We start from the raw sequence: 26,354 nt of genomic DNA, 5'->3' as shown, positions 1-26,354 counted from the left end.
CATGTCAGTGCAGTGTGTTCCCAAGGAATGTGTTTCGACAAATCCAGTTTTAAATTTTTCTGTGGAAATATTACCAGACTAATTCACTAGTCATGTCTCAGATCAACATTAAAGCAGCTTTGATGTACAAGAGCCACTGTGCTGAATCTATAGCAATAATATAGTGTATAATAATATACCAAGTCTGCACAAGGAAGTATATGATCATAAGTACATGATACCTACATCATTGACAGTTGCTAACTATCTTAAAAATATCTAATGAAAGATATCCATTTATGTACGCAAACATAATAAAACTTTGCTAAAAATAGTAAATTTTCCAAAGGTTAGTCACAGACAATTCAAAATAGAGAAAAGAATAAAGGTTATCTTAGGGATAACTGTTGTTTACAATGTATCTGAAAATTTTTCAGCCTGCTAAGAAGTATATAATATAATATACCAGGATTTGATATTTCTTCACTTAAGATATCCAAGAAACTACAGTTGTTTGGAATCATATTTTTCAGAACATCTGGGAAGTTCAAGACTAAGACTTCTGCTGCTGTTCTCTTTTATTACAAGACTCTACATGAGTAGACTTTGCTTCTCTGTGCCACCTGTTTTCTGATGCTATTTTTTTGCAAGAAAAACCTGAATTCTACTCTGTCTGACAACTTCACTCACAATGTATTTAATCAGAAACACTGATGAGAGGTAGATCTATGATTCTGAAAGGAGACCTTGACTCTAAATTCTCTTTGGTGGTCTTTTAACTCAATCCATGACTTAGAGAGTCAAATATCATCAGTAAGAGGAACACAGATTTATGACCTCAAAACAGAACTACGAAAACAAAAATACACTCAAGCAATGAACAACTGCAATATTGGGGATTTCTGTGTGAAATAGTACTTTGTCAAAAACTGCCAAGTTCTTCCTATGTCTATTTCTATTGACATCTACTCACAGAGGTCCAATCAACGTGATACCATACATTTACACAAAAGATGTAGGTACTAAGTAGATAAAATCAAAGCTTATTTCAAATGCCATTAGAAAATGTAGGTATCACTGAATCAAAATAGTTTAAAAACCTGCTTGTCTTAAAACAGATCCAATTCAGCTGTAGGAATTTCTTCTATTGACACAGCAATGTTTTGTAACATTTCAAAATGAAGTGAAATCACAGTAAGATAGGAGTACCTCTTAAGCGCCTAGAATATGACTTATTGTGAAACTCAAGTAAATCATCAAAATAAGACCTAACTTTGTTAGATGTCTCTTGAATTAGATATGCAGCTCAGCACCTGTCTCAACACTCTTTGTCCTTGTGTTTTCCTGCCTCCCAGACTACTAACACCGGCCCCAGGTAAATGCTGTGTTTGATTAGTGTAAGTTACAATAACAAATTCTTACAGTAAGTGTAGTACAGGATTTTTCTGCAGCTATCTGGAGTATCGTAAGAACAGATGATATCGTAACAGAATTTTAGAGTTAGTTTCTCTCCCAGCGAAAGAAGAAAATCCTTGCAAAGAACTACAATACAAATCTATGACTGGTATTTTAGAGCATGGTAGTTACATAAATTGAACATAAAACCTGGATACAGTCACTCATTAGAGAAGGGTGAAATATCAGGTAACAGAGGACCAGCTCATTCTTCCAGCCTAACCAAATGGTTTCAGTTAATGGAAACTCAGTGGTGTTTTAATACTGCTCTTCAAATTTATGGCACAGAGTCAATTTGAGATATAAAAAGGCCAAACAATATGTTTATTATGTAAGATTTGAAAAAGTTATCTTTCCCCCCATTCTGGATTTTCTATGGTATCTTTAAATTGCCATGTATTTAATTACAGTACAATTTACAGGGAAAAAGAAATAAATTTCAAATAACTCTACCATCAATAAAATAAAAAACTAAATGAATACGAATTGAATTATAAGATTTCTCCTGATTAAACAAAACATTCAGATACCAGAAAGCTAGAGATAATCTATCAAAGCTTTCAGCCTCAAATTATTTTAAGTAAGGAAATTGAAACAGAACTCTTATAAGAAAAACTAAGAGAGAGGGTCTCCAAAGAACGGAAGAAAAAATGCAACCAAAACAATTAACAGTCAGGAGACAGGTTTAGTGGGAAAATTATTTATCATTGCCCAGCATTTTGATAATAATCAGGAAATATTAATATAAATGTATGTAGGAACATGTAAGGTATAAAAATTATGGATAAAAATCATAAAAAAAATCAGGATAACTAAGTGTTAACAATAGATTGAACTAAAAGATTTTAAATATAAATAAGTCTTGAAACACTACACTAAATATACCAGGAAAGATGAATGCTTTATAAGGTAGTGAGAAGCTAAGCCACTGAAAATTGATTATTTCTTAGATGCACATTTAAACATAATAAAATTGATACAAATAAACAGATTCACCTCACACATAAATGCTGTTTTGCCACTGAACAGCGTAAAATGAACCTGCTCCAGTTTAAGCATTTTTTCACCCAAACTGCTATGACAATTTCCTTACAATGTCAGGGATAATTTGCATTTTAACCATCTCTCAGCGTTAAGCCATTTTATACAAGGAAATACAAAGGTTAAAGCCTTCTACAGAGAAGTTCATGCTGATGTAAGTTAGTCAACATAAAAGTCTTAAACAATATTTATTTTTATTTCAGCAATAGTGGGATTTCCACATTTAAAAATGCTAAAAAAAAAAACATAATCTTGATTTTCATGTTAAGACCGTACGTACTTACCAGCTGTAAGTGTATTTCTTTTTACGCACGTCTATTCTACACATTAATAAGAAGAAATACATAGTCTACTTAATCAGAAAATGGTATTTTCACCTACCCAAACACATACACGGTCTCGGTTCAAAAGCGGAATTATAATCATAGGCTTTTTCTTGCTCAATAGTTGGAACTTGAACATACTGCCTCATCCTGGGTAGGATTTCACTCCCCGGGATCTCAGTCCTTTTTCAGAAATTTGTGCTCTCGCACTACCACAGAGACAGCTACTTCCCGCGAGGGCTCTGCAACACTGTAAGCTTATCTGATTAGCTCTGTGACATCTACATAAAGCCAACAAACACGTGAAAAACTTCAGTATCAGATTCTGCTAACGAGGCCAGGCACGAGAAAAGAAAAAGAAAATATATATCGTCAACATGGGATTCACAGCTCACCGAAGGAAATTGAAGAGTCAGGTCCATCAATTAAACTTCCCTGGAACTCGCAAGTTTTTTACTTCTGTGACTACCAGGAAAAGTATCAGTATAGTTTCAGAAAAACCTGTGTTCCTTCAGTTGCCACATATCACTGTAGACATAACTACTTCAGCAGTGAGAAGCTCACCAGTCTTGTTGAATAATGGCCAGAAAAAAAAAAATATATATATATATTATTTAAGACAGACTGCTAACCAAAAAGGCTTTCTAAACATAAGGGTTTAAGATTAAAAAAAAAAAAAAAAGACTTCAAATATATATAGGTTAATGAAATTAAAACCTAGGAATTTAAGCAAGGGTTAAAGAATTTAACTCCTTAACATCCATACTCACAAAGAATATGATACATCAGGGAGAAATTCCATTTTGAGTTCAACAATTTTGAAGTTGAACTTCCCACAACTTTTCATCATATCATTGTTTTATTTCCTACTTTACATCCACTTGGACAATACAAATCGAGGATTTTCATATAGGTGTATTAAACATCCTGAAAATTAAGGTACTCTTTTTTTTGTAAGTTCACCAATAAAAATTTCCAGTAAATAATAATTATTACAATTCCAGACGTGATAAGCTACTGTTTACTGCATGGAAATTGAGAGAAAACACTGAACTGTTACCACAAAGCTTACTAAAGAAATCCTACACTGTGAGCTAGATGAATGCACATGACAAAGAAGTTTTATGTCAAAAGCACTTGTCTAAATGTTCACTGCTGTATCTTATTCACGTAAAAGAACCAAAAACCTGAAGCTGGCTTTTGACATCAAGCACCTAGTTCTCTCCATCAAGTTTAAAACAGCCAAATTATTTTCCTCTATCAAAACCCAGCAAAACAAAAGAATTGGACTGTACTATTTATCTTATGCTAGAATTTCTTCCAAACATTTACTAATACTGCTCTTCTGGCAGTAGAACATTAACAGCCTGAAAAAATATCTCATGTTCACTTAATGAATATTTTTTATTATGTGTCAAGCTTGGATATGGTCATTCAGATTTTTATTATCTCTCAACATTTTCCAAAACCTCTTGTTCTTTTAAAAAGTCTAATTAACATTAAAGTCTGTGTCTACAGATCAATGTGTATTTTGCTATCATCAAGACAAAAACTGAACAGTATTGAAATTACATCCGGATGCTCAATATATTAAAATACAAGTCCATAAAAATTGAGTGCTTTACTTTTATATAATAAACTTTTGTTTTGGTTTTCTTTTATCTGAAATGGTAAATATACGCAAACAAATTTGTTTCAAATATAAGGCAAAGTGTGCAAAATAACACCGACCTGTACACTAACTATACCTGGCTAGTGAACTGTTGATGCAGTTAATGCATTTAATTCAGAGCTAAAACTATTTTCAAGGACAATCCCCATCTGCTATTAAAATAGATCAAATACTTTGGAACAAGGAAATTATTCTGGCCATATAAGGAAGTTAATTAAAAATATTCTTCACCTTGCTATAAAAAGAAGAAATGCAATAAGGACACTAATCAGCCACTGCAGCGTCCCCCTGATGCACTTTGAGGGAGAATGGAGGACTTATCCTGTAGACAAACGAAGTCCCATCCCCCAGATCAACCTCTCCTTTTCTCCACCTCTTACTCTTGCACCATTTGCCTTCTAGATGGCCGATTTCTAGCCTCTCTCCACTAAAAAGCTGCAAAGAAAATGTCCAACACTCAGATTGAATTTCTCAAGAACACGAGAGTCTTCTTAACATCACTTCTGACCCCCATGACAGCAAAATCTCACTCAACAGCAAATGAGGAAAAGTCCACCCAATACTTAGGTTTGGTAATTGGACATTTAAAAATAAACATATTTCTGTGCTCAGTCAATTTAAAAGAAATTCAAAAGCAAACAAAACCAAAACATAACAAAACAATTTTCTCCCTAGAATATATTTTTACAGTAAAGCTAATTCTGGTTTAGTAAGAGTTCAAGATGTGTCCGTCTACAGTAGAATCAACATGGCAATACATACAGAAAACTACAGTAAAAAGCATGTGAAAATAACTGGAACATCAGCTTTCTGTGAAAACAAGAAATGAAAATGCACATCAAGCTACTAGCAAGAAATACAAAAAAAAAAAAAAATCTAGTTAAATAAAGCTTACCACTAAGCTTCTTCAGTGAAGCTTTCTTTTCTGAACCATTAGCAATTAAAACAAATCCCCAGGGACGATGATATCTTTGGGACGGTGCGTTTAAAGACTTCTAATCCATTAAAAAGAAGTTTTCCATTACAGCAAGTTCTCTGGTTACATGCTTTTTCACAAGTTCCACTGCCTACAGTGTTTCCATACAGTCTCTTCTTTCTCCCACCTTTGTTGTTTTCACATGGGAACTTTGTTTTACTTGCTCATTTCTGTTCTCTTCAACACCGCCTCTTCTTCTCTTACTATGAGATACTACCAGAGCTGTCTATTTTTAAAACGTTATTAACAATGTCTAAAATTAATCTGGTCCCAGTGAAAGAACCTCTCTGACTTAAAATGCAATTTGCTTCTTAGTTCTTACTGTTACTTCTATTTCTATTGGCCACAGCAAGGTCGTTTACTTCTTATCAATAAAACAACTGAAAAGGGAAATTTTATCACTCCCACTCCAGAAAACACAACTGGAAATACACATCTATATACATCTCCTTAACTTTTCCCCATCACAGCTGGCACTGAGAACACATCCACAGTAAAAATATTTTGGTCAAGTACAATTTTCATTCCTGCTTTCAGTATGGAGTTTGTGGGCAGGAAATGAGTTCTGGGGGATAAACTCAGTGAAGGAGGAAAAAAAGAGGTCACGATACTCCTACTTATAAACATACCGATTTCATAGTAAGGTGTTTCATAAATCAGTATAAAGTGGGGATGTAGGCAAACCATTCGCCTGCATGTACTTGTCTGCATTATAACTCCCTCTGCACAATCAAAGAACCAGAGCAGAGTTTGGGGTTGGAAGGGACCTTTAACCCCACCCTGTTCCAACCCTCCCTGCCACAGACAGGGACACCTTCCACCAGACCAGGCTGCCCAAAGCCCCATCCAGCCTGGCCTTGAGCACCTCCAGGGATGGGGCATCCACAGCTTCTCTGGGCAGCCTGTGCCAGGGCCTCACCACCCTCAGAGTTAGTAATTTCTTCCTTTTATCTAACCTAAATCTTCCCTCTTTTAGATTAAAACCATCCCCCCTTGTCCTATCCCTACACCCCCAAACAGAGTCCCTCCCCAGCTCTCCTGTATCCCCCTTTAGGTACTGGCAGGCTGCTGTAAGGTCTCCCCAAAGCCTTCTCTTCTCCAGGCTGAACGACCCCAGCTCCCTCAGCCGGTCTTCCCAGGAGAAGTGCAACAGCTCCTTGACCAGCCTTGTGTCTCTCCTCTGCACTCATTCTGGTCCATGTCCTTCCAGTGCTGGGGGCACCAGAGCTGAGCACAGGGCTCCAGGTGGGGTCACATGAAAGCAGAGCAGAAGGGGTCAACCACCCCCCTTGCCCCGCTGGCCCCACTGCTTTTGACCACCTTGCTTTTCGAATCACCTTGTTCCCACATTGCAGCAGTTATGGAAGGAACATCATCTAACCTGGAAGACCATTCTGCAGGAAATGGCGTTGGTTGTGCTTGAAGGAGAGGAAGGACATGATGGCAGTCCCAGCTCCAGACAAGACAAACAGACAGAACTTCCTCTGTGTCACTCTCCCCACTCCCAGTTCCAGTTTCAAGTTTTAAACAAGGTTTTTCATGCTTCCTTTCCCCTTGTATTTCCTCCTAGGTTCCTGGTCACAGCCCTCACCCCCTGCCAGGAGTGAAGTTACTTTGCTGTTTGAACACTTGCTGGTCCCTCCTGTTTTGCCACAGATACTCACATAAACTAATCCATTACCTTTGGAGTACCTCACATTTGTGTGTGTTCTGAGGGTGAGAGCAGAAGGGAAGAAGGCATCAGAAGAAAGCTGGTACAAGAGCATGAGTCTAGATATCTTTCATGTTATGGTAGACAGAAGTCAAGCTCTCTACAGGTTCACACAGGGCAGATCCTGCAACTGAAGAAGCCCAGCTAGGAATGTCTGGGCAGAGCACCATGACATGGTATGATAACTGTGTAGGGGCTAGAGCAAAGTCATCCATCTGGCAGCGATAACAAATGATAAAAGCTTCCAACATAAATGTGGTAATGGTACAATTAATGGCACAATTAGTCTCATTTGGCATCTCTTACACCACAACTGGTCACCCAAACACCACGAACAGTTCTGCCATTCAAGATAGCTTGAATCCATGGGCAGAATCATGAAAGAAACTGGAACGGCTCCTGATGTGTGGGAAAGTTGCCAGCATGTTTATAGATGTACTAGTCAACGACAATCTGTATTACACAGTAGCCTCTTCTGGTTTTGAGCTGTAGCAACAGATGGAACTGTGTCAAGTGCTACCAATTTGTGTATGGTCATGAAGGCCAAAGGCATGCGTGGTTTTGTCAATACTATTTATTTACCCTATTGGAAGGGTCCTGAAGGATGACATCTGGAAACTTTGACCACCACCTGCCCGACAGAAGACAAGTTCACTTCAAACCAGCTAGTAATTGGTCAGCAAGTGGCCAGGGTCGCAGTGCTTTTGGGCAATAACCACCTGAAGCGTCATGCACTGAAAATCTGAATGTAGAGAAATGTGAAGAAGTCTCGTAGACTACTGCTACTTTTATTTTTAATCCTTAAAACAACACAACTACATGAATTCAAACTCATTTTCTTCATCTAAACCACGAGGTGGAATACAGCTGCAGAGGCAAAAATTCTCAAAACATTATACTTCGGACCATCTTTCTGCTCAGCGAAAACGATTCTTAGGAAAACTGACATTTCTTTACCACAGCTACCCTATGACTGCAGCACATAGGCTGAGAGGATTAAGTTCTCCACTCCTCCCCAGCAGTGCCTTGCAGCACACATTGTCCAAATGCACCGTGCTGAAGTAGATCAGGGAGTACACGTCACGTTGTCACTTGAACTGCATAATGAAAAAAAAGCATTAGAAGACTTCCATGGGTGAAAAAGACACGTGCATCATGTTTAAGAATCCTGATGGTACAGAAGCAAAGGCTCACAGGCCTCTTTCTGGAAATCTCAAAGCTTGTGCAGTGAATAGGTTTAGCTGAGGAAACTAGATTTGAACAAATACAGAGTAAATCACTTAATTACATACAAGACAGGCAAGAGTGTTTTGATCTATACATCCTTCCTTCTACTAAAACACTCTGAATACCAATGTAAACATGGCCAGACAGCTTTACAAACAAGAATTATTTACCCTCATTTAAGTATACTCAGTGGTAGACTTCAGAACATATACACAAATTTGAATATCATTTCCTAATTAAAAGCAAAACTTTCTGTATACAAGTAGTTTAATACCACATTACATAAATTAGATTATTTTTTTTCCACTGTACATGGCTGAATACAGATATGGCCCAAAATGTGGTAAAATCTCTGTTCCTGTTTAAGGAATACAATGTGTTTACAATTAAGAACTCTGCTCATGTCCATCCCTACACATTTGTTCTTCTCAAAATGAATTGACAAAAAGGGATATTCCCATTTGGTCATGTGGATGAACACATAGAACATTAAAATTATTTGGGGCTAGAAATTAAAAAAATTAATATTTATATATTATTAAGAACAAGTCTCCAGTCCTGCCTGTAATCATTTTACATGTTTTCTTCTCTGAAGACAGCCTTACTCCAGCTCATCCTGCCCTCACAGAAGACCAGCTTTGTGCTAAAATTAGCAAACAGAAGTTCATGGAACAGCATTTCAGTATTAACACTTTTAAATACAGACACAAAGGACGGAAGTTGCATTTAAAATAACCCTTCTAGATTAATCTGAATTATAAAATATCCTTGCGACCATTAATTTTCCCCATTAGTTCGAAAGAAGTGCTCCAGCTCCAATTCAGATGTCCCAGAATAACTGAAAAGTAGCTGCTACAAGGTTCTGAACAGTTTTCTCCCCTCCAAAAGAGTAAATCTAGTGGTAGGATATGCACCTTGAAGGCTCTGTGAAGAACCATGTATCCCAGCTAATTAAAAGCAACTTTCCCCCTCCTGTAATTTCTAATCAGCCATGGGGTACACAAGGAATGTATACGCAACTGATTGCTCTTCTGTACATCTTCATTACCTAGAGGCTACCTCCCTTTGCTGCTGCCACTCTGTTCCCACCAAGCTGCTCAGTCTGGAAGACAGACAGCTTTATAATCATACACAAAGAAGCAGATATATGTGAGCATGTTGTTAACCACCTCGAGGTGTCTGATGTTTTCTGTTAAAGCCAGACTTCCAGCAAACAAAACAAAAAAAAAAACACCCTTTTACTCTCAGACTTGATATAACAAGCACATTCTGCAAATAATTAAGCTATATGAACATAAGTTAGGTTTTTGCTCTTTGAATTTGGTGTTGTGGTTTAACCCAGCAGGCAGCTAAACACCATACAGCCATTTGCTAACTCCCTCCCCCTCCTCCTGTGGGATGGAGGAGAGAACTGAAGGGAAAACAATAATGAGAATATTTATATATAAACTCAGATACCAATGGGGAGAGAATTGAAGGGAAAATAATGAGAATTTTATATATATCTCCATATGCACACACACAGCAAGTGATGCAGAGTGCTCACCCCCCACTGACATGTCCCCGAGCAGTGCCCCTGCCTCCAGCCCACATTTATTGTTCAGCACAACACCATGCAGCATGGGACATCCCTTCGGCCACTCTGGGCCAGCTGTCCTGGCTGTGTTCCCTCCAGCTCCTGGTGCACCCCCAGGGACCTTGCTGGCAGCACGAGGAGCTGAGAAGTCCTTGGCTCTGTGCAAGCACTGCTCTGCAACAACTGAACCATCGGTGTGCTATCAGAGTTATTTTTCTCGTACATGCAAAACTTGGCACATACCAGCCCCTAAAAAGAAAATTAACTCTATCCCAGACAAAACCAAGGCAATAAACTAATGTCAATTCCAGTCTAAATCTAAAGCTTTTCAATTGTTTATATTATTTGGGCAAGCGATGTCTGTTCTTTTTATAGTTAGGACAATGCACACAGATTAAAGGTCTGCAATAGACCTGACCCATGCCAAGACACACACATCTGATTTCACAAAGTTCTTATGAATACTGAATATGCAGAACACTGCTGGCAACTCTTGCCCTGCAAACATGGGGATGGAACTGTTCTAGTCTACGAAATTAAATCTAACTATGGAGAAAAAATATTACATCTTTCACAACTCATACACTTAAATTACTGCACTTAACAGGTAAGCAGGATGAAGATTTGACTGCATTCAGAGGCCATGATTTTCCTTATTTTTCATTTTTTTCTACTTTTGTTACAGTTCTATTATTTTTTAAGCCACTGAATTTAAAAAGAACTAAAAAATGTGCTTATTTTAAACTCACATATTTATCTTTTGCCACATAATTGCTGGGGATTTTGCATATCTTTATAAAAGATTAATTTTTATTGCCATGTTTCTAGTATAGAAAAAGCATACCATATTTTAAAGAAATCAAAGTTCTTAAACTTAAAATAGCTGCACTTCAGTAATGTTCTTTTCATAAGCACAGTTATTTGCACATGTAAATTAACAGACTAGGCAATTAAATTATCCTGAAACTTTTTTTCCTATGAATTAAGAGCATGCATGTCAGACTACTGCAATATTCAATCTACACAAGTACATTTACTTATTTAAACACATGTTCAATAAAAAAAAAATCTATCAGTAGATTTAACCAATTTGCTTTTTATATTTTACTTGTAGGAAACTTAAGTAGTTTCTTAATTTAAGTTGCTAATCTCAAGATTCTTACCTGTATTTCTGCAAGACAAGAATTCTGTAATTGTTTTAACTTTTGAAATGTGAACAATTACTCCTTATGTTGGAAAAATCTCATACTGACCTCTACATAGGTACCAAAAAGTTTGTGTTGTCTGAGTTATCTGGGATACTAGTAGGAGCCACAGGTCATTCCCTTGAGCACATCAGCTACAAACAAACAGGATTTCCTAAGATACTTTAGGGACATGAACTCAAAAAATAAGGAATCAAGCAGCACTTTGTTCACCTAAGCACCTTCAAAACAGGAAAATCCGGAATCAGCTGATATCTACGACTTACTGTATGAGGAAAAGTCTCATTCACCTACTTACCCAAGCTTTCTACTCCTTTCTGTCTAATTGCTGTAAGAATTAATTTTGAATTATGTCATTTTCTAGGAAAAAAATAGCGCTCCTTGAAAGCCAAGTTTCACATACAGGGTTAATTTCCATCTTCAGCAATTCACTAAGTACCTGATTTTCTGAGAACCACTGGGTATCCTTGTGACATAATGGTGACAGGAAAGACAGTCCACATGCCATGTAAAGAGATGGCCAAAACATTTTAAAAGCACAGTTTACCCTGTCTTTCCACAGATGCATGCATTTAATCACAGACTGCAAAGCTCAACTCCTCCCCAAATCAATTTTTCTTTGTTGTCATGCATAAAAAGAAATCAGGGCACTCGCATGCATAAACAGCATCAGACTTCTTACCCTTTCGTCCCATGATTGAGAAATCAATAGCAAACAATGCTGCACATGAAGGTTAATCGACTGATAGAAAAACCAGTTGCAAAGTAATTTCTGTAAATAACAACGATAAAATATTTTAATAAAACCTGGGGAAAAAAAATATTAAGCTACCTTTTAACAATCAGTGAGGTGTCTACATATAGTTTAAAAGCACATCTAGGCTTTGATGTGGACAGTATTAAGTTCAGCTCTTACACATAACTCAATAATCATATGCCCAAACTGCACACACCAAACTAACAACAGCTGAAGAAACGTACTTTCCAGGTTTTGACAACCTATGTAGTAGAAAAATTGTGCATTTAGCCATACTTAAGAGTGATCCAAAATAAATGGAAGATGATGAAGGCAGTAATGACATCACTAGATACTATTTGCAATGTGTTAGTACAAGTGATCTTCACTTTCTATGAAGCATGCAATTCCCCCTTCCCAAGCAGACTTAGGATAATACTTACATGGAGGAAATTGAGAGCCAACAGAAAGCAACAAATTAAATATCTATTCAAAAATTACAAAGTCTTAAAGAAATCATGCAGATTCATTAAAAAGTATGGAAGCAGCCACTCCACTAGGCCACAAAGTTGGTTGTGCTATCATGAGTGAAATAGAGCCACAAAGTACAATTCTTTCAGCTATAAATTCCTGGATTTTTTTTCTTATCATGATCAAAGGATACATTAAGATGAATTCTTACTTTTTCTTTTCAGTGTGGAAAATACGATCAGCTAAAAACCAGATCGAGAAAACCTGTATCTAAATGTTTACATATTGGAGGCTTGTGTTGTTTATTATGAAAAGAATCCATTATATACTTTGTGATCACAGTATTATAATAGTCACAGACATCCTGACAAACAGTTATTTTCCCTTACAGGCCTCTGTCTAACACATGGCAAACTGCCAAGGTAGCGCAAATGATGACCTTCCCTTAGCATCTGTTTTTCAAGTTCTTGTGTTGGTCTGATTAAGCAGTTCAAAGAGGGACTTCATTTAAAAAGCTTCCAGCGACAGACAATAACAGAGCTGCTTCTTCCTCTCAGGTGCTAGAATCAAGCAGCAGATGATGATGTGAGATAATTCCCTATGTAATTCTTTCATAACAGCCAAAATTTTATAGTGTTATAATGTATTTATTTTAACACCATTCTAAGTAGTCAACAATACTGTTAGAGAGCTAATAGGATTTCTACTGCATACAAAATGAATTAAGGCAATTATGAAAAACATTTCATTATGTGGAAGGTCCCATTTGGGGCTTTAATAGGTATATGAGAAGCATACACCAGATGAGAAAAAGTATGTTAGGTGGAAGGATTGGACACAGATATTAATTAGAACTGTGACATAATTTTTGCTAAAAACAAACGAACAAACAAACAAAAAAAACAGAATGCATGAAGTATTTATGGGGACAGAATTAGGAATACATCTCCAACCACCATGGGGTACTGTAGAACTGTACTTCATGGGGAAATAAACCTTCCCTTTATTAACTATCTTATTACTATAGAATAAACCTAGATAAATAACTAAATTTTCCCTAAGTTGTTGCAGGGGAAAGAAATTCAAAATGAAAACACTGCATGCCTCTTAAAAAGAGTAAAGAACATTAATACGAGCTAAGGATTCATTCATATTTCAAGTAACTATTTCAAATGCTGTTTTTCTTCCTATGCTTAGCAAAGAAGCCCTATTTAAAAAGAAAAAACTTTTGTTTTTTTTTTTATAAAGATTATGAAGTAACATATCTCAAAGCAGCAACATCCAAGAAATAAGAAAGATAATCACTCTATTTAACTGTTCTATCTTTTACTTACTTTTGTATCACCCAGACTACGGATGTTACCAGTACAACGCAGCTGCAGACTAGTTGTTTGTCCACAAAAGACCGACAAAAAGCCACAGGGTATTTTTACAGTTGAGGAAACAAAATTTTACATAGTTTAAGGAGAAGGAATCAAGACACTCAGCATACTTTGGGAAGCACTGTGAAGTTACCAAAACTTACTGCACCAGAAACAGGCCAGATTGTGGAAAAATTTCCCCGTAACTGATACATGAAGCTCTTAGATCAAGTGATCTCTTTCTAACTGGCAAAGAGTAGGGGGGATGTTTGGATTACTAACTTTTGCAGTTATCAGTTCAATAAAAGAATAACGGCAAATTACATTTGTCAAAATCCTTTTATTTACTCTCTGAATTTGCTTGTCAGACATGTAGGCAGTCATACAGTGATCTGCTAATCACCAGATAGGATCAGTTCAAAGTAATATTATTAACAAAGCCTTCAAAATCAAGTATATAATTTAAGTATGTTAAAATTAAGAGTAAGTCATGTAAAAGATGACTAAAAAGGAGACATCCATACATATAGCTATCACAAGTAAAATACCTTCCTATACTATGCAGACATTGTCACCTGTATCAAACTTATTTTTTCTACTCCAAGCAAGTTCACTTTCGTATGAAAACTGCCTTTAAGTTGACCATTTAATTTAAGTCAGGGAAACTACTTAAGTAAGTAGCTTAGCTATTTCTGAAAAAAAATCATTAGCTAGAAAACTGTATTTCAAGCAACTCATTAAGTGTGAACATCTGGAACTTAATGCTGAAGAACTAGTCTTAAATGCTTTGGTAAATGATTTATCTACGCTTTTTTCCTTAACAAAAGCATTTGTGTCATTTCAACTCAAATGCAGCCAACAAAACCACTGAAATCACCCATGTTCTGCAACGTGTTAAATGAAATTATCTGTACAGACTACTGAAAATTGTTATTGCTACAAAAAATATTTTTTACAAATATTTACAAAAGCACTGCTTTGGCAAGCTCCCTACGATTGCTGCAGCAATTACAGCATTACACGATAGCTCTACAAACTAGATGTCAATGCAAAGGCCATGCCTTGGCTAGCTCAAGCCAAGCACTGTTGCATCTAAGATTAAAAGAACAGGTTGAAAATTTTGTCTTTATGAGCAAAATAATACTGTATTGAGACAAAAAGCTTAACATTATTTTGTTAAGGGTTCAATGCAGCACTGTGACTCCACATTCTTATGTGCGATTGATCAACAGCAACATCAATTAAAAAAATGACTACCCCAATATGTAACAAACACCTAGCAATTGATTATCCTGGATTAATAGGACTGATTATCCTATGATTATCCTGGACTTCATGCATATTTTTTAGACAGTTAATACTGAGGGAAGTGATAACTGTAATAACTTCAGGCTGAGTTTTAAAATGTCTCCAGGAAGAGTGAAAGTCCCTGAAAAGACCAAGTCTCTCTGTGCAGTTTTTCCCTAACACCACTGTCCTGGCTTTTCCTGACTTTCTAAACTACCGCTTCCACACCTTGATATTGCTTCAATAGCATACTTGAAAAAGGTGTAAAACTTCTAAAAGGAACTGATATAGACTGATGAAAGCAAGTAGAATGACACTGGAAGACAGGTCAGGATGATCTGAAAACTCCATCAAGCTTTCCTTGTAAAAATATCCTACTATTTACTTCCATTAAAACTTATCCTAGCAGAACAGAAAACATTTCTGGAAAATATTTCAGAGCCTTTTCCACATTCTGTTCTTAAAGATGCTCAATGAACCTGTTGATGCATGGGACAAGGGAAGTCCAAGTGGTAGTTCCCACCTTCACGGTGAAGGTTTACAGATTACAAAAAACAAGTAATTTACGATTTCAAAGTTAACTCTCTACAGCGCCAACCAATGTTTCCTCAATATGCTCTGAAAAGAATCCTGTGGAATCTATCAAGAAGCCTGAATCAGTAGACAGCACCTTCCCTTCCACATTCCGAAAGGTGAAGTTGAGGGCTGTCTACAATATACATGCATACTACTACCTTATCTTTGCTCATATAGTCAAAAAGCGGTCTAATACACACAGAAGAGAAATAAATGGTGGGATAGTTCTGAACACCTCACTGCAGATAAAGTTGTTTTGGTCTCATTAGGAGACCAAACCTGACCCTGTAGTTACCTACATGCATTAGGTTAAATAGTGTTAAAAATGACCATCAGCATAAAAATACCTGGTGTAGAAAAAAAGATTTTACTCTTCCAGTCCAATTGCTTAAAAAACAAAAAATGCTCCCAGCATAAATGACTATCATGATAGAGGCCTTATTAGTACTAAAAACTGCAATTGAAACACAGCAACAGTTCATGATATTCAAAAAGCTTGACCACAGTACACTTTGAACACTTTATGCCAGCACTTACAAATCTGAATATATACATAAAGCATACATTAATATTTACCACTATTTTTTTTTACATAAACTCATGTCTATGTAGAGGAATAGGGTTTATTTATTTATTTATTTATTACCAGAAAATTAAAAGAATCCTAAATACTTACATTAAAGTATTTTACACTACAGTGGCTCAAACTGTACTACATATCAAAATATGACCACTCTTAAAGATTAGACATTCATAGAAGTGTGACCATGTAACACAACAATTATAGTACGATATTTAAGTATCCAGTAGGCACAGCTTTTTACAAATCTTAAGTCAGCTAAATAAAATCCTCAAATGTTTCCAAATGAAATTAAACACTTGTGAAACTCATGACAAACCTATAAATAAGTACACTCAATACCACTGTACTGTAACTTTTTGAAGAACTCTTTATTCTCATGATAAAGCAGTTTGCTTTATCCAAAGACTGATGTTGCTAGAGACCACACCAGATTTTTCTAAGTATACAATAGAAAAAGCTAGAAAAAAATATTAGTGGTATTTCTTTTGATTTGTGAAAGTTGCTACTCTTCATAGTAAATAAGAATTTGATTCTTAGAAACATCTGCTTCAAAAATCGCATTTGTTGAAATGTTAAAATTTTTGTCTCATCACTTTATATACTAAACAGCAATTCTACCTACTATAAACAATACTTGCAATTTGCCAAAGATAGATATCACTATATTGAAATATCTTTTTGAGTACAAATATTTCAGAACATACTTTAAATCATAAAAATTATCAATGTTAAACTGTGCACATCTAACTGAACAGAAACAAATCAGAAACTACGAGGTTTCTTTAGAAAAAATACACTGAGATCTACAAAGGTTGAGGCTGGGTAATATGAAGATCTTAAATATTTTTAAAACGACTGCAAGTGATCATCAGTTGTTGTTTGTTTCCAACCCCTTTTACCCCCGTGTTAATTCTGTTAGAATTTTAGCCCCTCCTTAAACATTATCTGAAGGTACTGAAGGCAACAATACTTACTAGCAGGCATTGTTAATCAGGAATCTGTCTTCAATTTCACAAAATATAAGCTACAAAGAAAACAGAAATGTAAGTCAAGACAATATCTTTAGACAATTTGCATCCAGACATATGTAGAAACTTATAAAAAATGAGCCAAGTCACATTCCTTAGCTCCAACATCAGAGGCTGTTACCACAGAAATCCAGATATCATTTCATCTCACCAGACTACATGTAGGTTTTTCCAGCTCTTGAAATCTGTTATTGAAATCTGTCATTCTGTTCTTACTTCTGATGCCCAATTAAACATTTTCCTTGTGTTTACTGGGATGACCTTTCCCACTGTCACTGTTTGTGGTGCTGAATGGTGTATAGCCTTACAGGATACTTCTACTTCAAATGGAAATGACAGCACTACCTCATTAAAAGGGCTCTGAAAGGTTTCTGTTAGCATAGCAAAGAAAAGCTATGCTAAAAATCCATGTGGGACTTTCTAGTACATTTTTCTCCCGGTATTAAAAAGAAATAGATAGATCTTAGACCAGAGAGCAAGGTACTGTAAACAAAGGCTGCTTGGCATATTTTTGATGTAATTACATATTTTTACGCAATTAACAAATTTATAACAACCTTTTTTTAGGGATAAACATACCCTAATATAATGTTTAAGCAATTATTATTAAAATGCAAATCATCTTTTTTTTTTTAATGTTAAACCAGCATAATTGGTTTTATTAACCACCACCTTCTTGTAAACATACCTTTTTATAAATTAAAAAAAATAAAAAATCTCAGTTAAACAGACTGTGCTATTGCTTTCAAAAAAAAAAAAAAGAATATACATGGAAAAAATACAACTAGTATCTGTTTATAGGTGTATATAACAAAGATTATTATTGAAGGCACTGACAATGTTGGAACAAACATTTTATTTGGTCACAAGTATGTTTAAATAATCATACACCAAAGCAATGTTCATAGTTACTAAAAATAAATTTGACTCTGATTGTGTACTTATTTCAACAAAAGGTTCCAATTTGCTGACAGCAACCATGATTAAAAACAGTGCTTCAAAGTAATTTATTTAAAATATCCTGTCCTGGTATCAAGCTGTACGTCCCTCTCCAAGGACAGAGGGAGAAGCAGCATAATTTGATAAGCAGAAATATGTGGATTGTGATGTTAAGCAGTAACCTGGAAAAGCAGAATTAGAGTGCAGTACAGAATTTAGCTGAGAGATTACAGAAGACAGATTTACTGAGATATTAGAACTACATAAAAATGCAAAAAGCCTGATAAGAGGTTCATGGGAGTCAAGTGACAAAGACTCAGCGTTTTGCTGACTGTCACTAGCAATCAGGAACTCAAAACACTATGCTAGTACAATACCACTGTTGCTGCTAAGTCAGTCAACTAACTTCAGAAGATGTTAATGTAGAAATTACCAGACAGTTGCTTAAACATTCCAGACAGCTGTTCAAAGAGAAAATTGTTGGTTTTGTTTTTATATAGTTCGCTGCTTTTTAAACACTTCATGACGTGTAACAGGGCCAAAGAATTCAATATGGAGGTGCTGTGATATTTAAATGCAGAACAGAGTCCACAATTTCCTCTCAACAAAGTGTTGAATCACAGACTGATTAGTTATAGAGCAAAGTTCAGTCCACTGATGCTAGTAGCTCCTCTAATAGACATGGTAGAACAGAACTAAACTAAAATAAGAAGCTTCCCACTATGAGTTTGATTTGCTGTTTTGTCACTGAATTAGATTTTACAGATTTTACAGAGGAAAAAGAAAAAACACAATTTTTTGAACTAGAACTCAACTATAATTTAAAAAAGACACAGCAAACCACAATAAGGCAGCCATAGTTTAGTTTTCCTAAACAGGGAATAGTGTTTAACGTGTCTACATCATTCTGTGATATTTTACCAACCACCAGAGGAAAGTTAAGGCTACGTACCCATACAATACACACAACGCAACCAACTCCTAGATTTGCAAAAGAGGTAACTAGGAGTCATAACTCGTTTTCTGCCAAGGCCTACAGGTTATTTTGCTTTCCTAAGGATAGTAGTAATTCTAAACAACTAAAAATTAAGTACAATGTATTTACATGTAAATACACTGTATATTAAAAGGCAGATCGATACTTGTGTGACACATAAGTGTCATTTTTCTTAACAAACACTTTCAGTTCAGTTTTAAAAAGGTCATGAACAATTTGGCAAGGATAAGGAAATCCATTGTTCTAGTAGATTGAAGCAGCTTTATCACAGGAGTAAAAAAACACTTTGTTCTACTGATTGTTCCTGATCATCTCCTCCCTCGTGTGCTTACCTTTGACTTATTGTCGTTACTTTAAATAACCTGAGATACAAAATTAAAGAACAGCCTAAGCTATTTCTTATTATCCAAAGATTCCATAAATGGCACTAAAATGAAAACTAAAGAGCAGTCAACTTTTTTTCCTGTTTGGCCTGTGAAAAAAAATCTCCGTAAAACATCTAAAATGGGAAAATCTCATGAATCATATTTCACTGTGGCAGACTGTAACAGTAATTTTACAGTATATGGCTCTATTCCAGTGGAGAAGAAAGAAGAAAAAAAAAGTTCTGTGCCAAATCTGATTTAATAAACATCTTTTTTTTAATTAAATTCATACGCACAAGTGCTGGATGAGGGAAGAAAAAGTATTAATAACCAAGTTATCTTCTGAATTCAACACAATCAAATCTGTGCTTCCAAAAATGTAACACATCCTTGAGTTTCAGGGAAGGAAGCAGAAATTGGCATACCTAGGGTACTGTATTTTCTTTTGGTAAGTCCACCATTACCTAACTTGGTTATGTAACACTATAAATAATTAACTTGGAGTATTCAAAATGACATTGTCAGCTGGGCACCCATCCATTCCTGCAAATTAAGACAAAGGGAATGCAAGTTTAAGCATCTCTGAGAGTCAGGCAATGAAGGCTGGGCAGGCATGAGCTGAAAATTTTAAAACACGCTGCACATTAAATTTTTATATCACTTGTTTCCCCACCCACTCATGTTTTCTATTTGAAAAATTGGTCAAAAAGTTTAGTTTTGTGGATTGGCAAATGGCCAATGAGATGCAACATTAAGAAGTCACATGCTCATTCTTAAACGTAGACTGTTAGGCTCCAAGTACAATTTCCAGAACTCCCAAAAACGCAATTTGAGATAGAATTACATAGCCCAGTTCAATTCTATGAACGTACCTAACTTGATTTTGAATTAGCTTTCTCAGGAAGAGAAGCAATGCCACACATGAACCTGGCTGTGTTAAAGCGGCAACTCTGTTATTTCACCCACCAGAGCCCACCTGAACAGGCATATCTAAAAGGATATTTGTCCTGCCTCACCTTACAGAATTCAGTCTGAGTATATGGTTTCAGGACAAGAGACATTAAATAAGTGTTCCTGAGTAATACTTTCCCTCCTTTCTCAAAGGCTAGTTTAACCCAATATCCATTTCATTTATAAAGTTAAAGGCACCATTCCTATGCCCTGGTACATATGTTGCCAGCCAGCGGTGGCTTAAAAATCCATCAAATAAACACTTTTTCCTTTTTCAACTGAAAAGCACATGATCTGCTTCTACATATCAAAACAAAGATGTTCAAAGTTGTTTGAGAATATCACAGTAATTTTACAAGTAGTATTTCATTACAGAATTAGGCTGTGCAGTTAAGTTGCTGATACCAACAAAAGCTGTTTCTGTCCTGTACTTTTTACAATTTAGATTCCATAATTACAAGTGCAGTTCCCTTTCATTATACTTGAAGTTCAACTGATGAATCTGATTAATATTGCAACGTCTCCTTCCACTTATATTTAATACAAAATTTGTTTGTTCTTCTCTCCTAAATGAGCCTGGGTCAGAAATAGAGATGTTAATGTTCATCATTAACTGCAAACATTTTCATAACATGATGCACAACTTAAAACAGTTACCTTATAATTAAATATTAATTACAAGCTACATTCCAATTCTTTTTTTTTTTTCATGAATCAGAAATTAATTCAATTCTAACAATTTTTAGAAAAATATTGTAAGTGTTATTAATAAGTTTGCACAAAATCTGTGCATAAGCATTTGCAAGCATCAAGGCACTACTGTCAAGATTTTAAGTCAAATTGCCAACTTCCCAAGAAAATTTTACCAACATTTTTAAAAGCGTCCATACATGAGTCTTCTGGCAAGATGTCTTAAATACTAAAGTTACTCAAGAAAACATTTCAAATGATTTTTAGTACATTACATTACTTCAGGAAGTAGATTGCCCATGCCTTGCCAAAGCTTTGAATGGTCTTATCTTTCCTATACAATTTGCAGGGCAAACATCTTTTGTAGATTTACAAGGTATAACGTGGGCTAACTAACTTGATTTTGATACTGAAATTATAGCCTCGGCTCTCAGCCACAGGCTTTTCCACTAATTCGCCAACGAAGCACAGAGATCTCATAATCCACTCAAGGCTTTTTTGCCTTCCTAGTATCTCAGCCCGAAGTACGATGGGATACTTTGCTACATGTATTAAGCTTAAAGAAAAAAGTTGTAATATAATTAGCTCTCAGTAACAGGATTTGGGAACCTGCCCCTCAATTATCTTAAGTATGGCTCCATGCGGCACGCTTACTGGTAAGTACAGCAGTCTGGTAAATCCATCCGGTAATGACTGTCCATTAAAATGACCATAATCTGCCAGGCACTGCTATGACAGAGGCCCTGACAGCAGCAGCAAAGCATGTAACAGCTCTGGAGTAGAAGATGAAGCTCTTTAAGAATGCTGTGGCAGCGTAGTTGTATTGCACAGTTAGTTACAAGGGTTTAATTAACGCTCAGCAAGATGTGTTATGGGCCAGCTGAAGGAGACCACTGTGGGAAAAACTCAAACACCCCCCCACACACACACCTTCCCTGCTTGCAGACTGATAACACAGGGATATTTGAGCACATCCCAGACTACTGACAGAAAGATGTTGGTGTTTTGTTTTTGTTTTTGTTTTTTTTTTAAATATATTTTTGTTTTTTAACGTATGATCGCCTCACAGAAGGCCTCCTGGAGCTGGGGGTTCCCCTGAGGGGTCAAGCAGCACAGCAGGGGGCTCACAGGAGGACAGGCTGAGGGGGTTTCTCCTCTCCCAGTCCTCCTCCAGGCAGCCCCCCAAGTCCCTCAGAGCTCCCCAGCTCCCTTCAGAGCCCCCCAGATCTCCTCACAGCCCCTCAGAGACCCCCAGATCTCCTCACAGCCCCCCAAACCCACTCCCCGCCGCCTTTCCTCAGCCCCCCAGCTCCGGCCTCCCCGCTCCCAGACGCGGCGAGAGGGAAGGGACGAGGAGCGCAGGCCCAGGCGGTGGCAGCGGGGTAAGCGGCCGCTCCGCAGCTGCCCCGACTCACCTCAGCCACCTCTCCTCCTCACTTTTGCCGCCGCCATTTTCACCCCCCCACCCCAGCCCCCCCGCGTTAAGTTGCTCGGAGCGCGATGCACGCCGGGAGATGTAGTCCTTCTGGCCGCCCTGCTCTCCTCTCCCCGCCCATCGCTCTTTTCACGGGAGCAACTACGGAGGGATCGGGGCAGGGGAAGGAATTTCCCTGGGACTGCTCAGCAGCCCGCCGCCCAGGAGCCGCCTGAGGAGCGCGAAGCCTCGGCAGAGAGGCAGCCAGGGACCACAACTCCCAGCCTCCTTTGCGGCAAAGGCTCGCCACGGCCCGGAGGCAAAGGGGGGGGGCTAGCGGGGCACCTGTCCCCGCCCCACAGCGAGGCCCCGCCCACGCCCCGTAGGCACCTCCCCGCTCTCTGTGTCACGTGACTGCGCCTCTCCCCTCGGGGAAAGGGGGCGGTGGCGGCCATGTTAGGGGGAGGTGGCGGTGGCGGCCATCTTAGGGGGAGGAGGCAATGGTGGTGTAGGAATAGAAATGTTGTTTTTGCAGAGTTACATTGTTTAGAAGGAAGGAATGTGGTACTGAGATATGCTTACAGTGATAAGAAAGCTTGATCAGGTGACCTTGTAAAATGCAGATAACCAGATTCCTTAGGACAATTAGGTGAAAATCACGGTGTTAAGTCAGATAAGTGAGGAAACATTACCACTTCAAACAGTAAAAATGGCAAAAGGAAATTGAAATTTGACAGGCCAGCTACTGAAGGCCATGCATTGTTTGTGAAGCATCAGATAGATTGTGAACCTGGATTACCCACTCAGTGGGGAAACAGGGGAGGGTCCTGTCATCAAAAAGTATATAAACTGTGTTTTGGAACTAGTAGTTGCGCTCTCCTGCTTGTGGGGCGCCTGCCATTGCAATCACGAATAAATTACTACTTCACTGAGATCCTCACCTGAGCCTAAGTTATTGGCTACGGAGTGTTTCTCACAGTGGCAAAGGGGTTTGCGGCTTCAGAAGGCCCGCCTGTCCGCTTTGGGGGCCAGGATGAGCCCTAGCCTTGAGGGCGAGGCTCTGACTGAGAGGTTTCTTGGCAGTGCTGCCGCTAAAACCTTGTTTTTGGCGTGGTGGTGGGTCTGAGCCCTGAGGTTGCGTGAGGAAATGTGGTGTCCAGAAGGGCGGTAGCATGCCCAGATGGGAATAAGTGAGGTCAAAGTTGGACTCTGCAACGGGGTGTTGGCAGAAAAGCTGATCCTTGGCCTGGCTGTTATGTTTGGTTTAAGTGTTCATGCCTCTTAACAGTCGCTGCTGGAAGACAGGAGGGAGATGGGCCCAACAAGCTGTGTTTTCCCAGTGCAGCTGAAACCAGTGTTCAAACATATCCAGGCGCACAGTAACAAATAGCCCAAATAGAAATTATGTAAAACTGCTGCAGATCCAAGGCAGCATAATCTCATAATCCATTCTCCTTGAAATAACATTACTGGCTTCAGAATTTCATGTGTTTTTTTTCAGGTCTGCTCATGTTACATATCCTGAAGAAAAACTTGTACTTTTTTTACACTGCTTGAATTAGTTTTCCTTCTTTTCAAACAATAATACAAGAAGGATCAGGATCAGTAACACGTTAATTGGAAATAATGACTAAAATGCCAAATGGCACGTGAGATGTCTCCATACTTCACAGTTTTTAGCTGTATCCAAAATAGGTAAATTTGGGGAAATTGTCAAGAAAAAAAAAAAAATTGCAACGTGGGACAAAGTGATAGAGTTAAAAGGGTCCTTTTTAGTTGTTTATATGATTTCTGAAATGCTGCTTATGGTTTTGAAGTTACAGGGCTGAACATGATGACCATAATAAGAAAAAGAGTCTGCCTTCAATAGATTTCTATATTGAAGTATAGAAGAAAATTCTTACAAATTTTTCATCTGCCAGAAACATAAGTGAATGATCATGGCCTGAACTCATCATATGAGATGCACCTTCAAGTTCAAAGATTGTTCTTCCAACAATCAGCTACAGGCAGCCTGATCTCTTTACTGAAGTGCTTCATTCAAGCTATTTTTGCCTTATTTTTCTATTAGCTGTACATAAGGGAGAGCAAGCTCCAATGTACTTGTAATGCCATATGGTTTCAGGAAGATGCTGACAAATAGTGCAGCTACTAGTCCTTAGTAGTTGTCTGAATGCGACAAACAGCAAGATCAGCTGGTGCTCATTCAGCTACCGCTCACAATTTTAAATGTAACACAGTGAGTGACATGTCCTGATTACTCTCTTTTTCTTTTGTTTTAAAAAGCATTAAAACAACTTGAAATGACAGTTCCAGTTGTCAGACATTACATCTCGCGTGTCTGTGATATCTTTTATTCTCTGAGGGTTTTAAAAATGTTTTTCTTCCAGCTTTACTGGATCACAAACATCTATGAATATCAAGTAGACATAGAAAGCCGAAATCATAAAGTAAATACAATGTTGGAATTGTGGTTTGTTAGAAGAGAGAAGATATGTTTTATGACACTTTTGTATAAACCATGTAGTAACTAATGTTCAATAAAGCCCTTAGCCTACTTGTAGTGCTGTTGTTTAAAACAACTGTTTTCCTATTTCAATTTCAAAACAGAGCAAACAGCTGTAGTCTGTGAATATGTATGTACTGGTCTCTGTGAGTTTCATTATGTGTTATGTAATGGATAAAAAATTTAATTGTAGAGTACATTTTTTTTTTAATTTCAGTGAGGACATTAGAAGAGCATCCAGCCACCCTTCTAGACAGTAGGATCGACTGCACCCTCAGCAAGTTAGCAGATGACACCAAACTGGATGGTACAACAGAAGGAAGGGATGCCATGCACAGGGACCTGGACAAGCCTGAGAAGTGGGTCCACATACACCTACTGAGGTTCAAAAAATCCAAGTGCAAGGTGCTGCACCTGGGTCGGGGCAATCCCAGACAGAAGTACAGACTGGGAAGAAGAAGACTGGGACGACTGAGAAGAACTCACTGAGAGCAGCCATGCAGCGAAGGGCTTGGGGATTCTGAACAGGAAGGTCTGGGAGGACCTCATTACAGTCCTTCAATACTTAGAGGGGGCTTATAAAAAAAGATGGAGTGTAACTTTTTACTGATAATGATATGATCAGGTTAGTTTAGTTTTAAGCTAAAAAGGGGGAGATTTAGATTAGATGTTAGGAGGAAATTCTTTACTCAGAGGGTGGTGAGGGATGGGAACAGGTTGCCCAGAGAAGCTGTGGATGCCCCATCCCTGGAGGTGTTCAAGGCCAGGTTGGATGAGGTCCTGCGCAACCTGATCTAGTGGGTGGCATCGCTGCCCATGGCAGGGGGATTGGAACAAGGTGAATTTAAAGTCCCTTCCAACCCGAGCCATTTTACGATTCATTAATTGTCAGCGAAAGACTGACATTTTCCTTTGACCACATCTAGAGTGATAATCAAACTATCCAAAAAGATTATGAAGTTGAATTAAGTGCGTATTAAATTGCTGTATTGCTAATTTATAGCCAAACTGTTCAATTTTACTTCCACTCATCTTAGATGTGCACTCAGTGCACACTCAGTGCACATCTAAGTGCACTGGCCAGGTTTACTGAGAACATCTTATAAATCTTCTGAAGCTAAAGTTCTTGCATACATTGATCTGTACGTGCCCAGAACTTTGTGTCCCAGGTAACCTGAGTTTTATTATTTTTTAAAGTGATATTCATAACATATGTACAACTTTTAGAATTGTAACGTTCAAAGTTTATAAAATGTGAGACAGCAACGTTCTGTTCCATGACCAG

At 37.6% G+C, this 26,354-nt stretch overlaps 1 protein-coding gene across 7 annotated transcripts in view; it reads right to left on the bottom strand.

Moving 5' to 3' along the window:
* The window catches only part of EFR3A (EFR3 homolog A), an 81,917-nt gene extending 59,290 nt beyond the window's left edge, over nucleotides 1-22,627 (bottom strand). For 2 of the 7 annotated variants that reach the window (XM_084509011.1, XM_084509012.1), the window contains exons 1-2: nucleotides 22,565-22,627; nucleotides 17,154-17,203 (exon numbers count right to left, since the gene is read on the bottom strand). In XM_084509011.1, the coding sequence (XP_084365137.1) occupies nucleotides 17,154-17,163 (10 nt within the window). In that variant the 5' untranslated portion in view covers nucleotides 17,164-17,203; nucleotides 22,565-22,627. Of the gene's footprint in view, nucleotides 1-2,856; nucleotides 2,928-5,365; nucleotides 5,731-11,847; nucleotides 11,938-17,153; nucleotides 17,204-22,564 lie in introns of those variants that run through there. The other 5 variants (XM_084509007.1, XM_084509008.1, XM_084509010.1 and 2 more) reach the window with 4 other exon arrangements.
* Between the last annotated feature and the right edge of the window lie 3,727 nt (nucleotides 22,628-26,354).

This window comes from Aythya ferina, assembly GCF_964211825.1.
Source record: "Aythya ferina genome assembly, chromosome: 2".
In the NCBI taxonomy this organism is placed as follows: domain Eukaryota; kingdom Metazoa; phylum Chordata; class Aves; order Anseriformes; family Anatidae; genus Aythya; species Aythya ferina.
The sequence above is the reverse complement of the archived record's forward strand: the minus strand, read 5'-3'. Positions and strand labels throughout refer to the sequence as shown.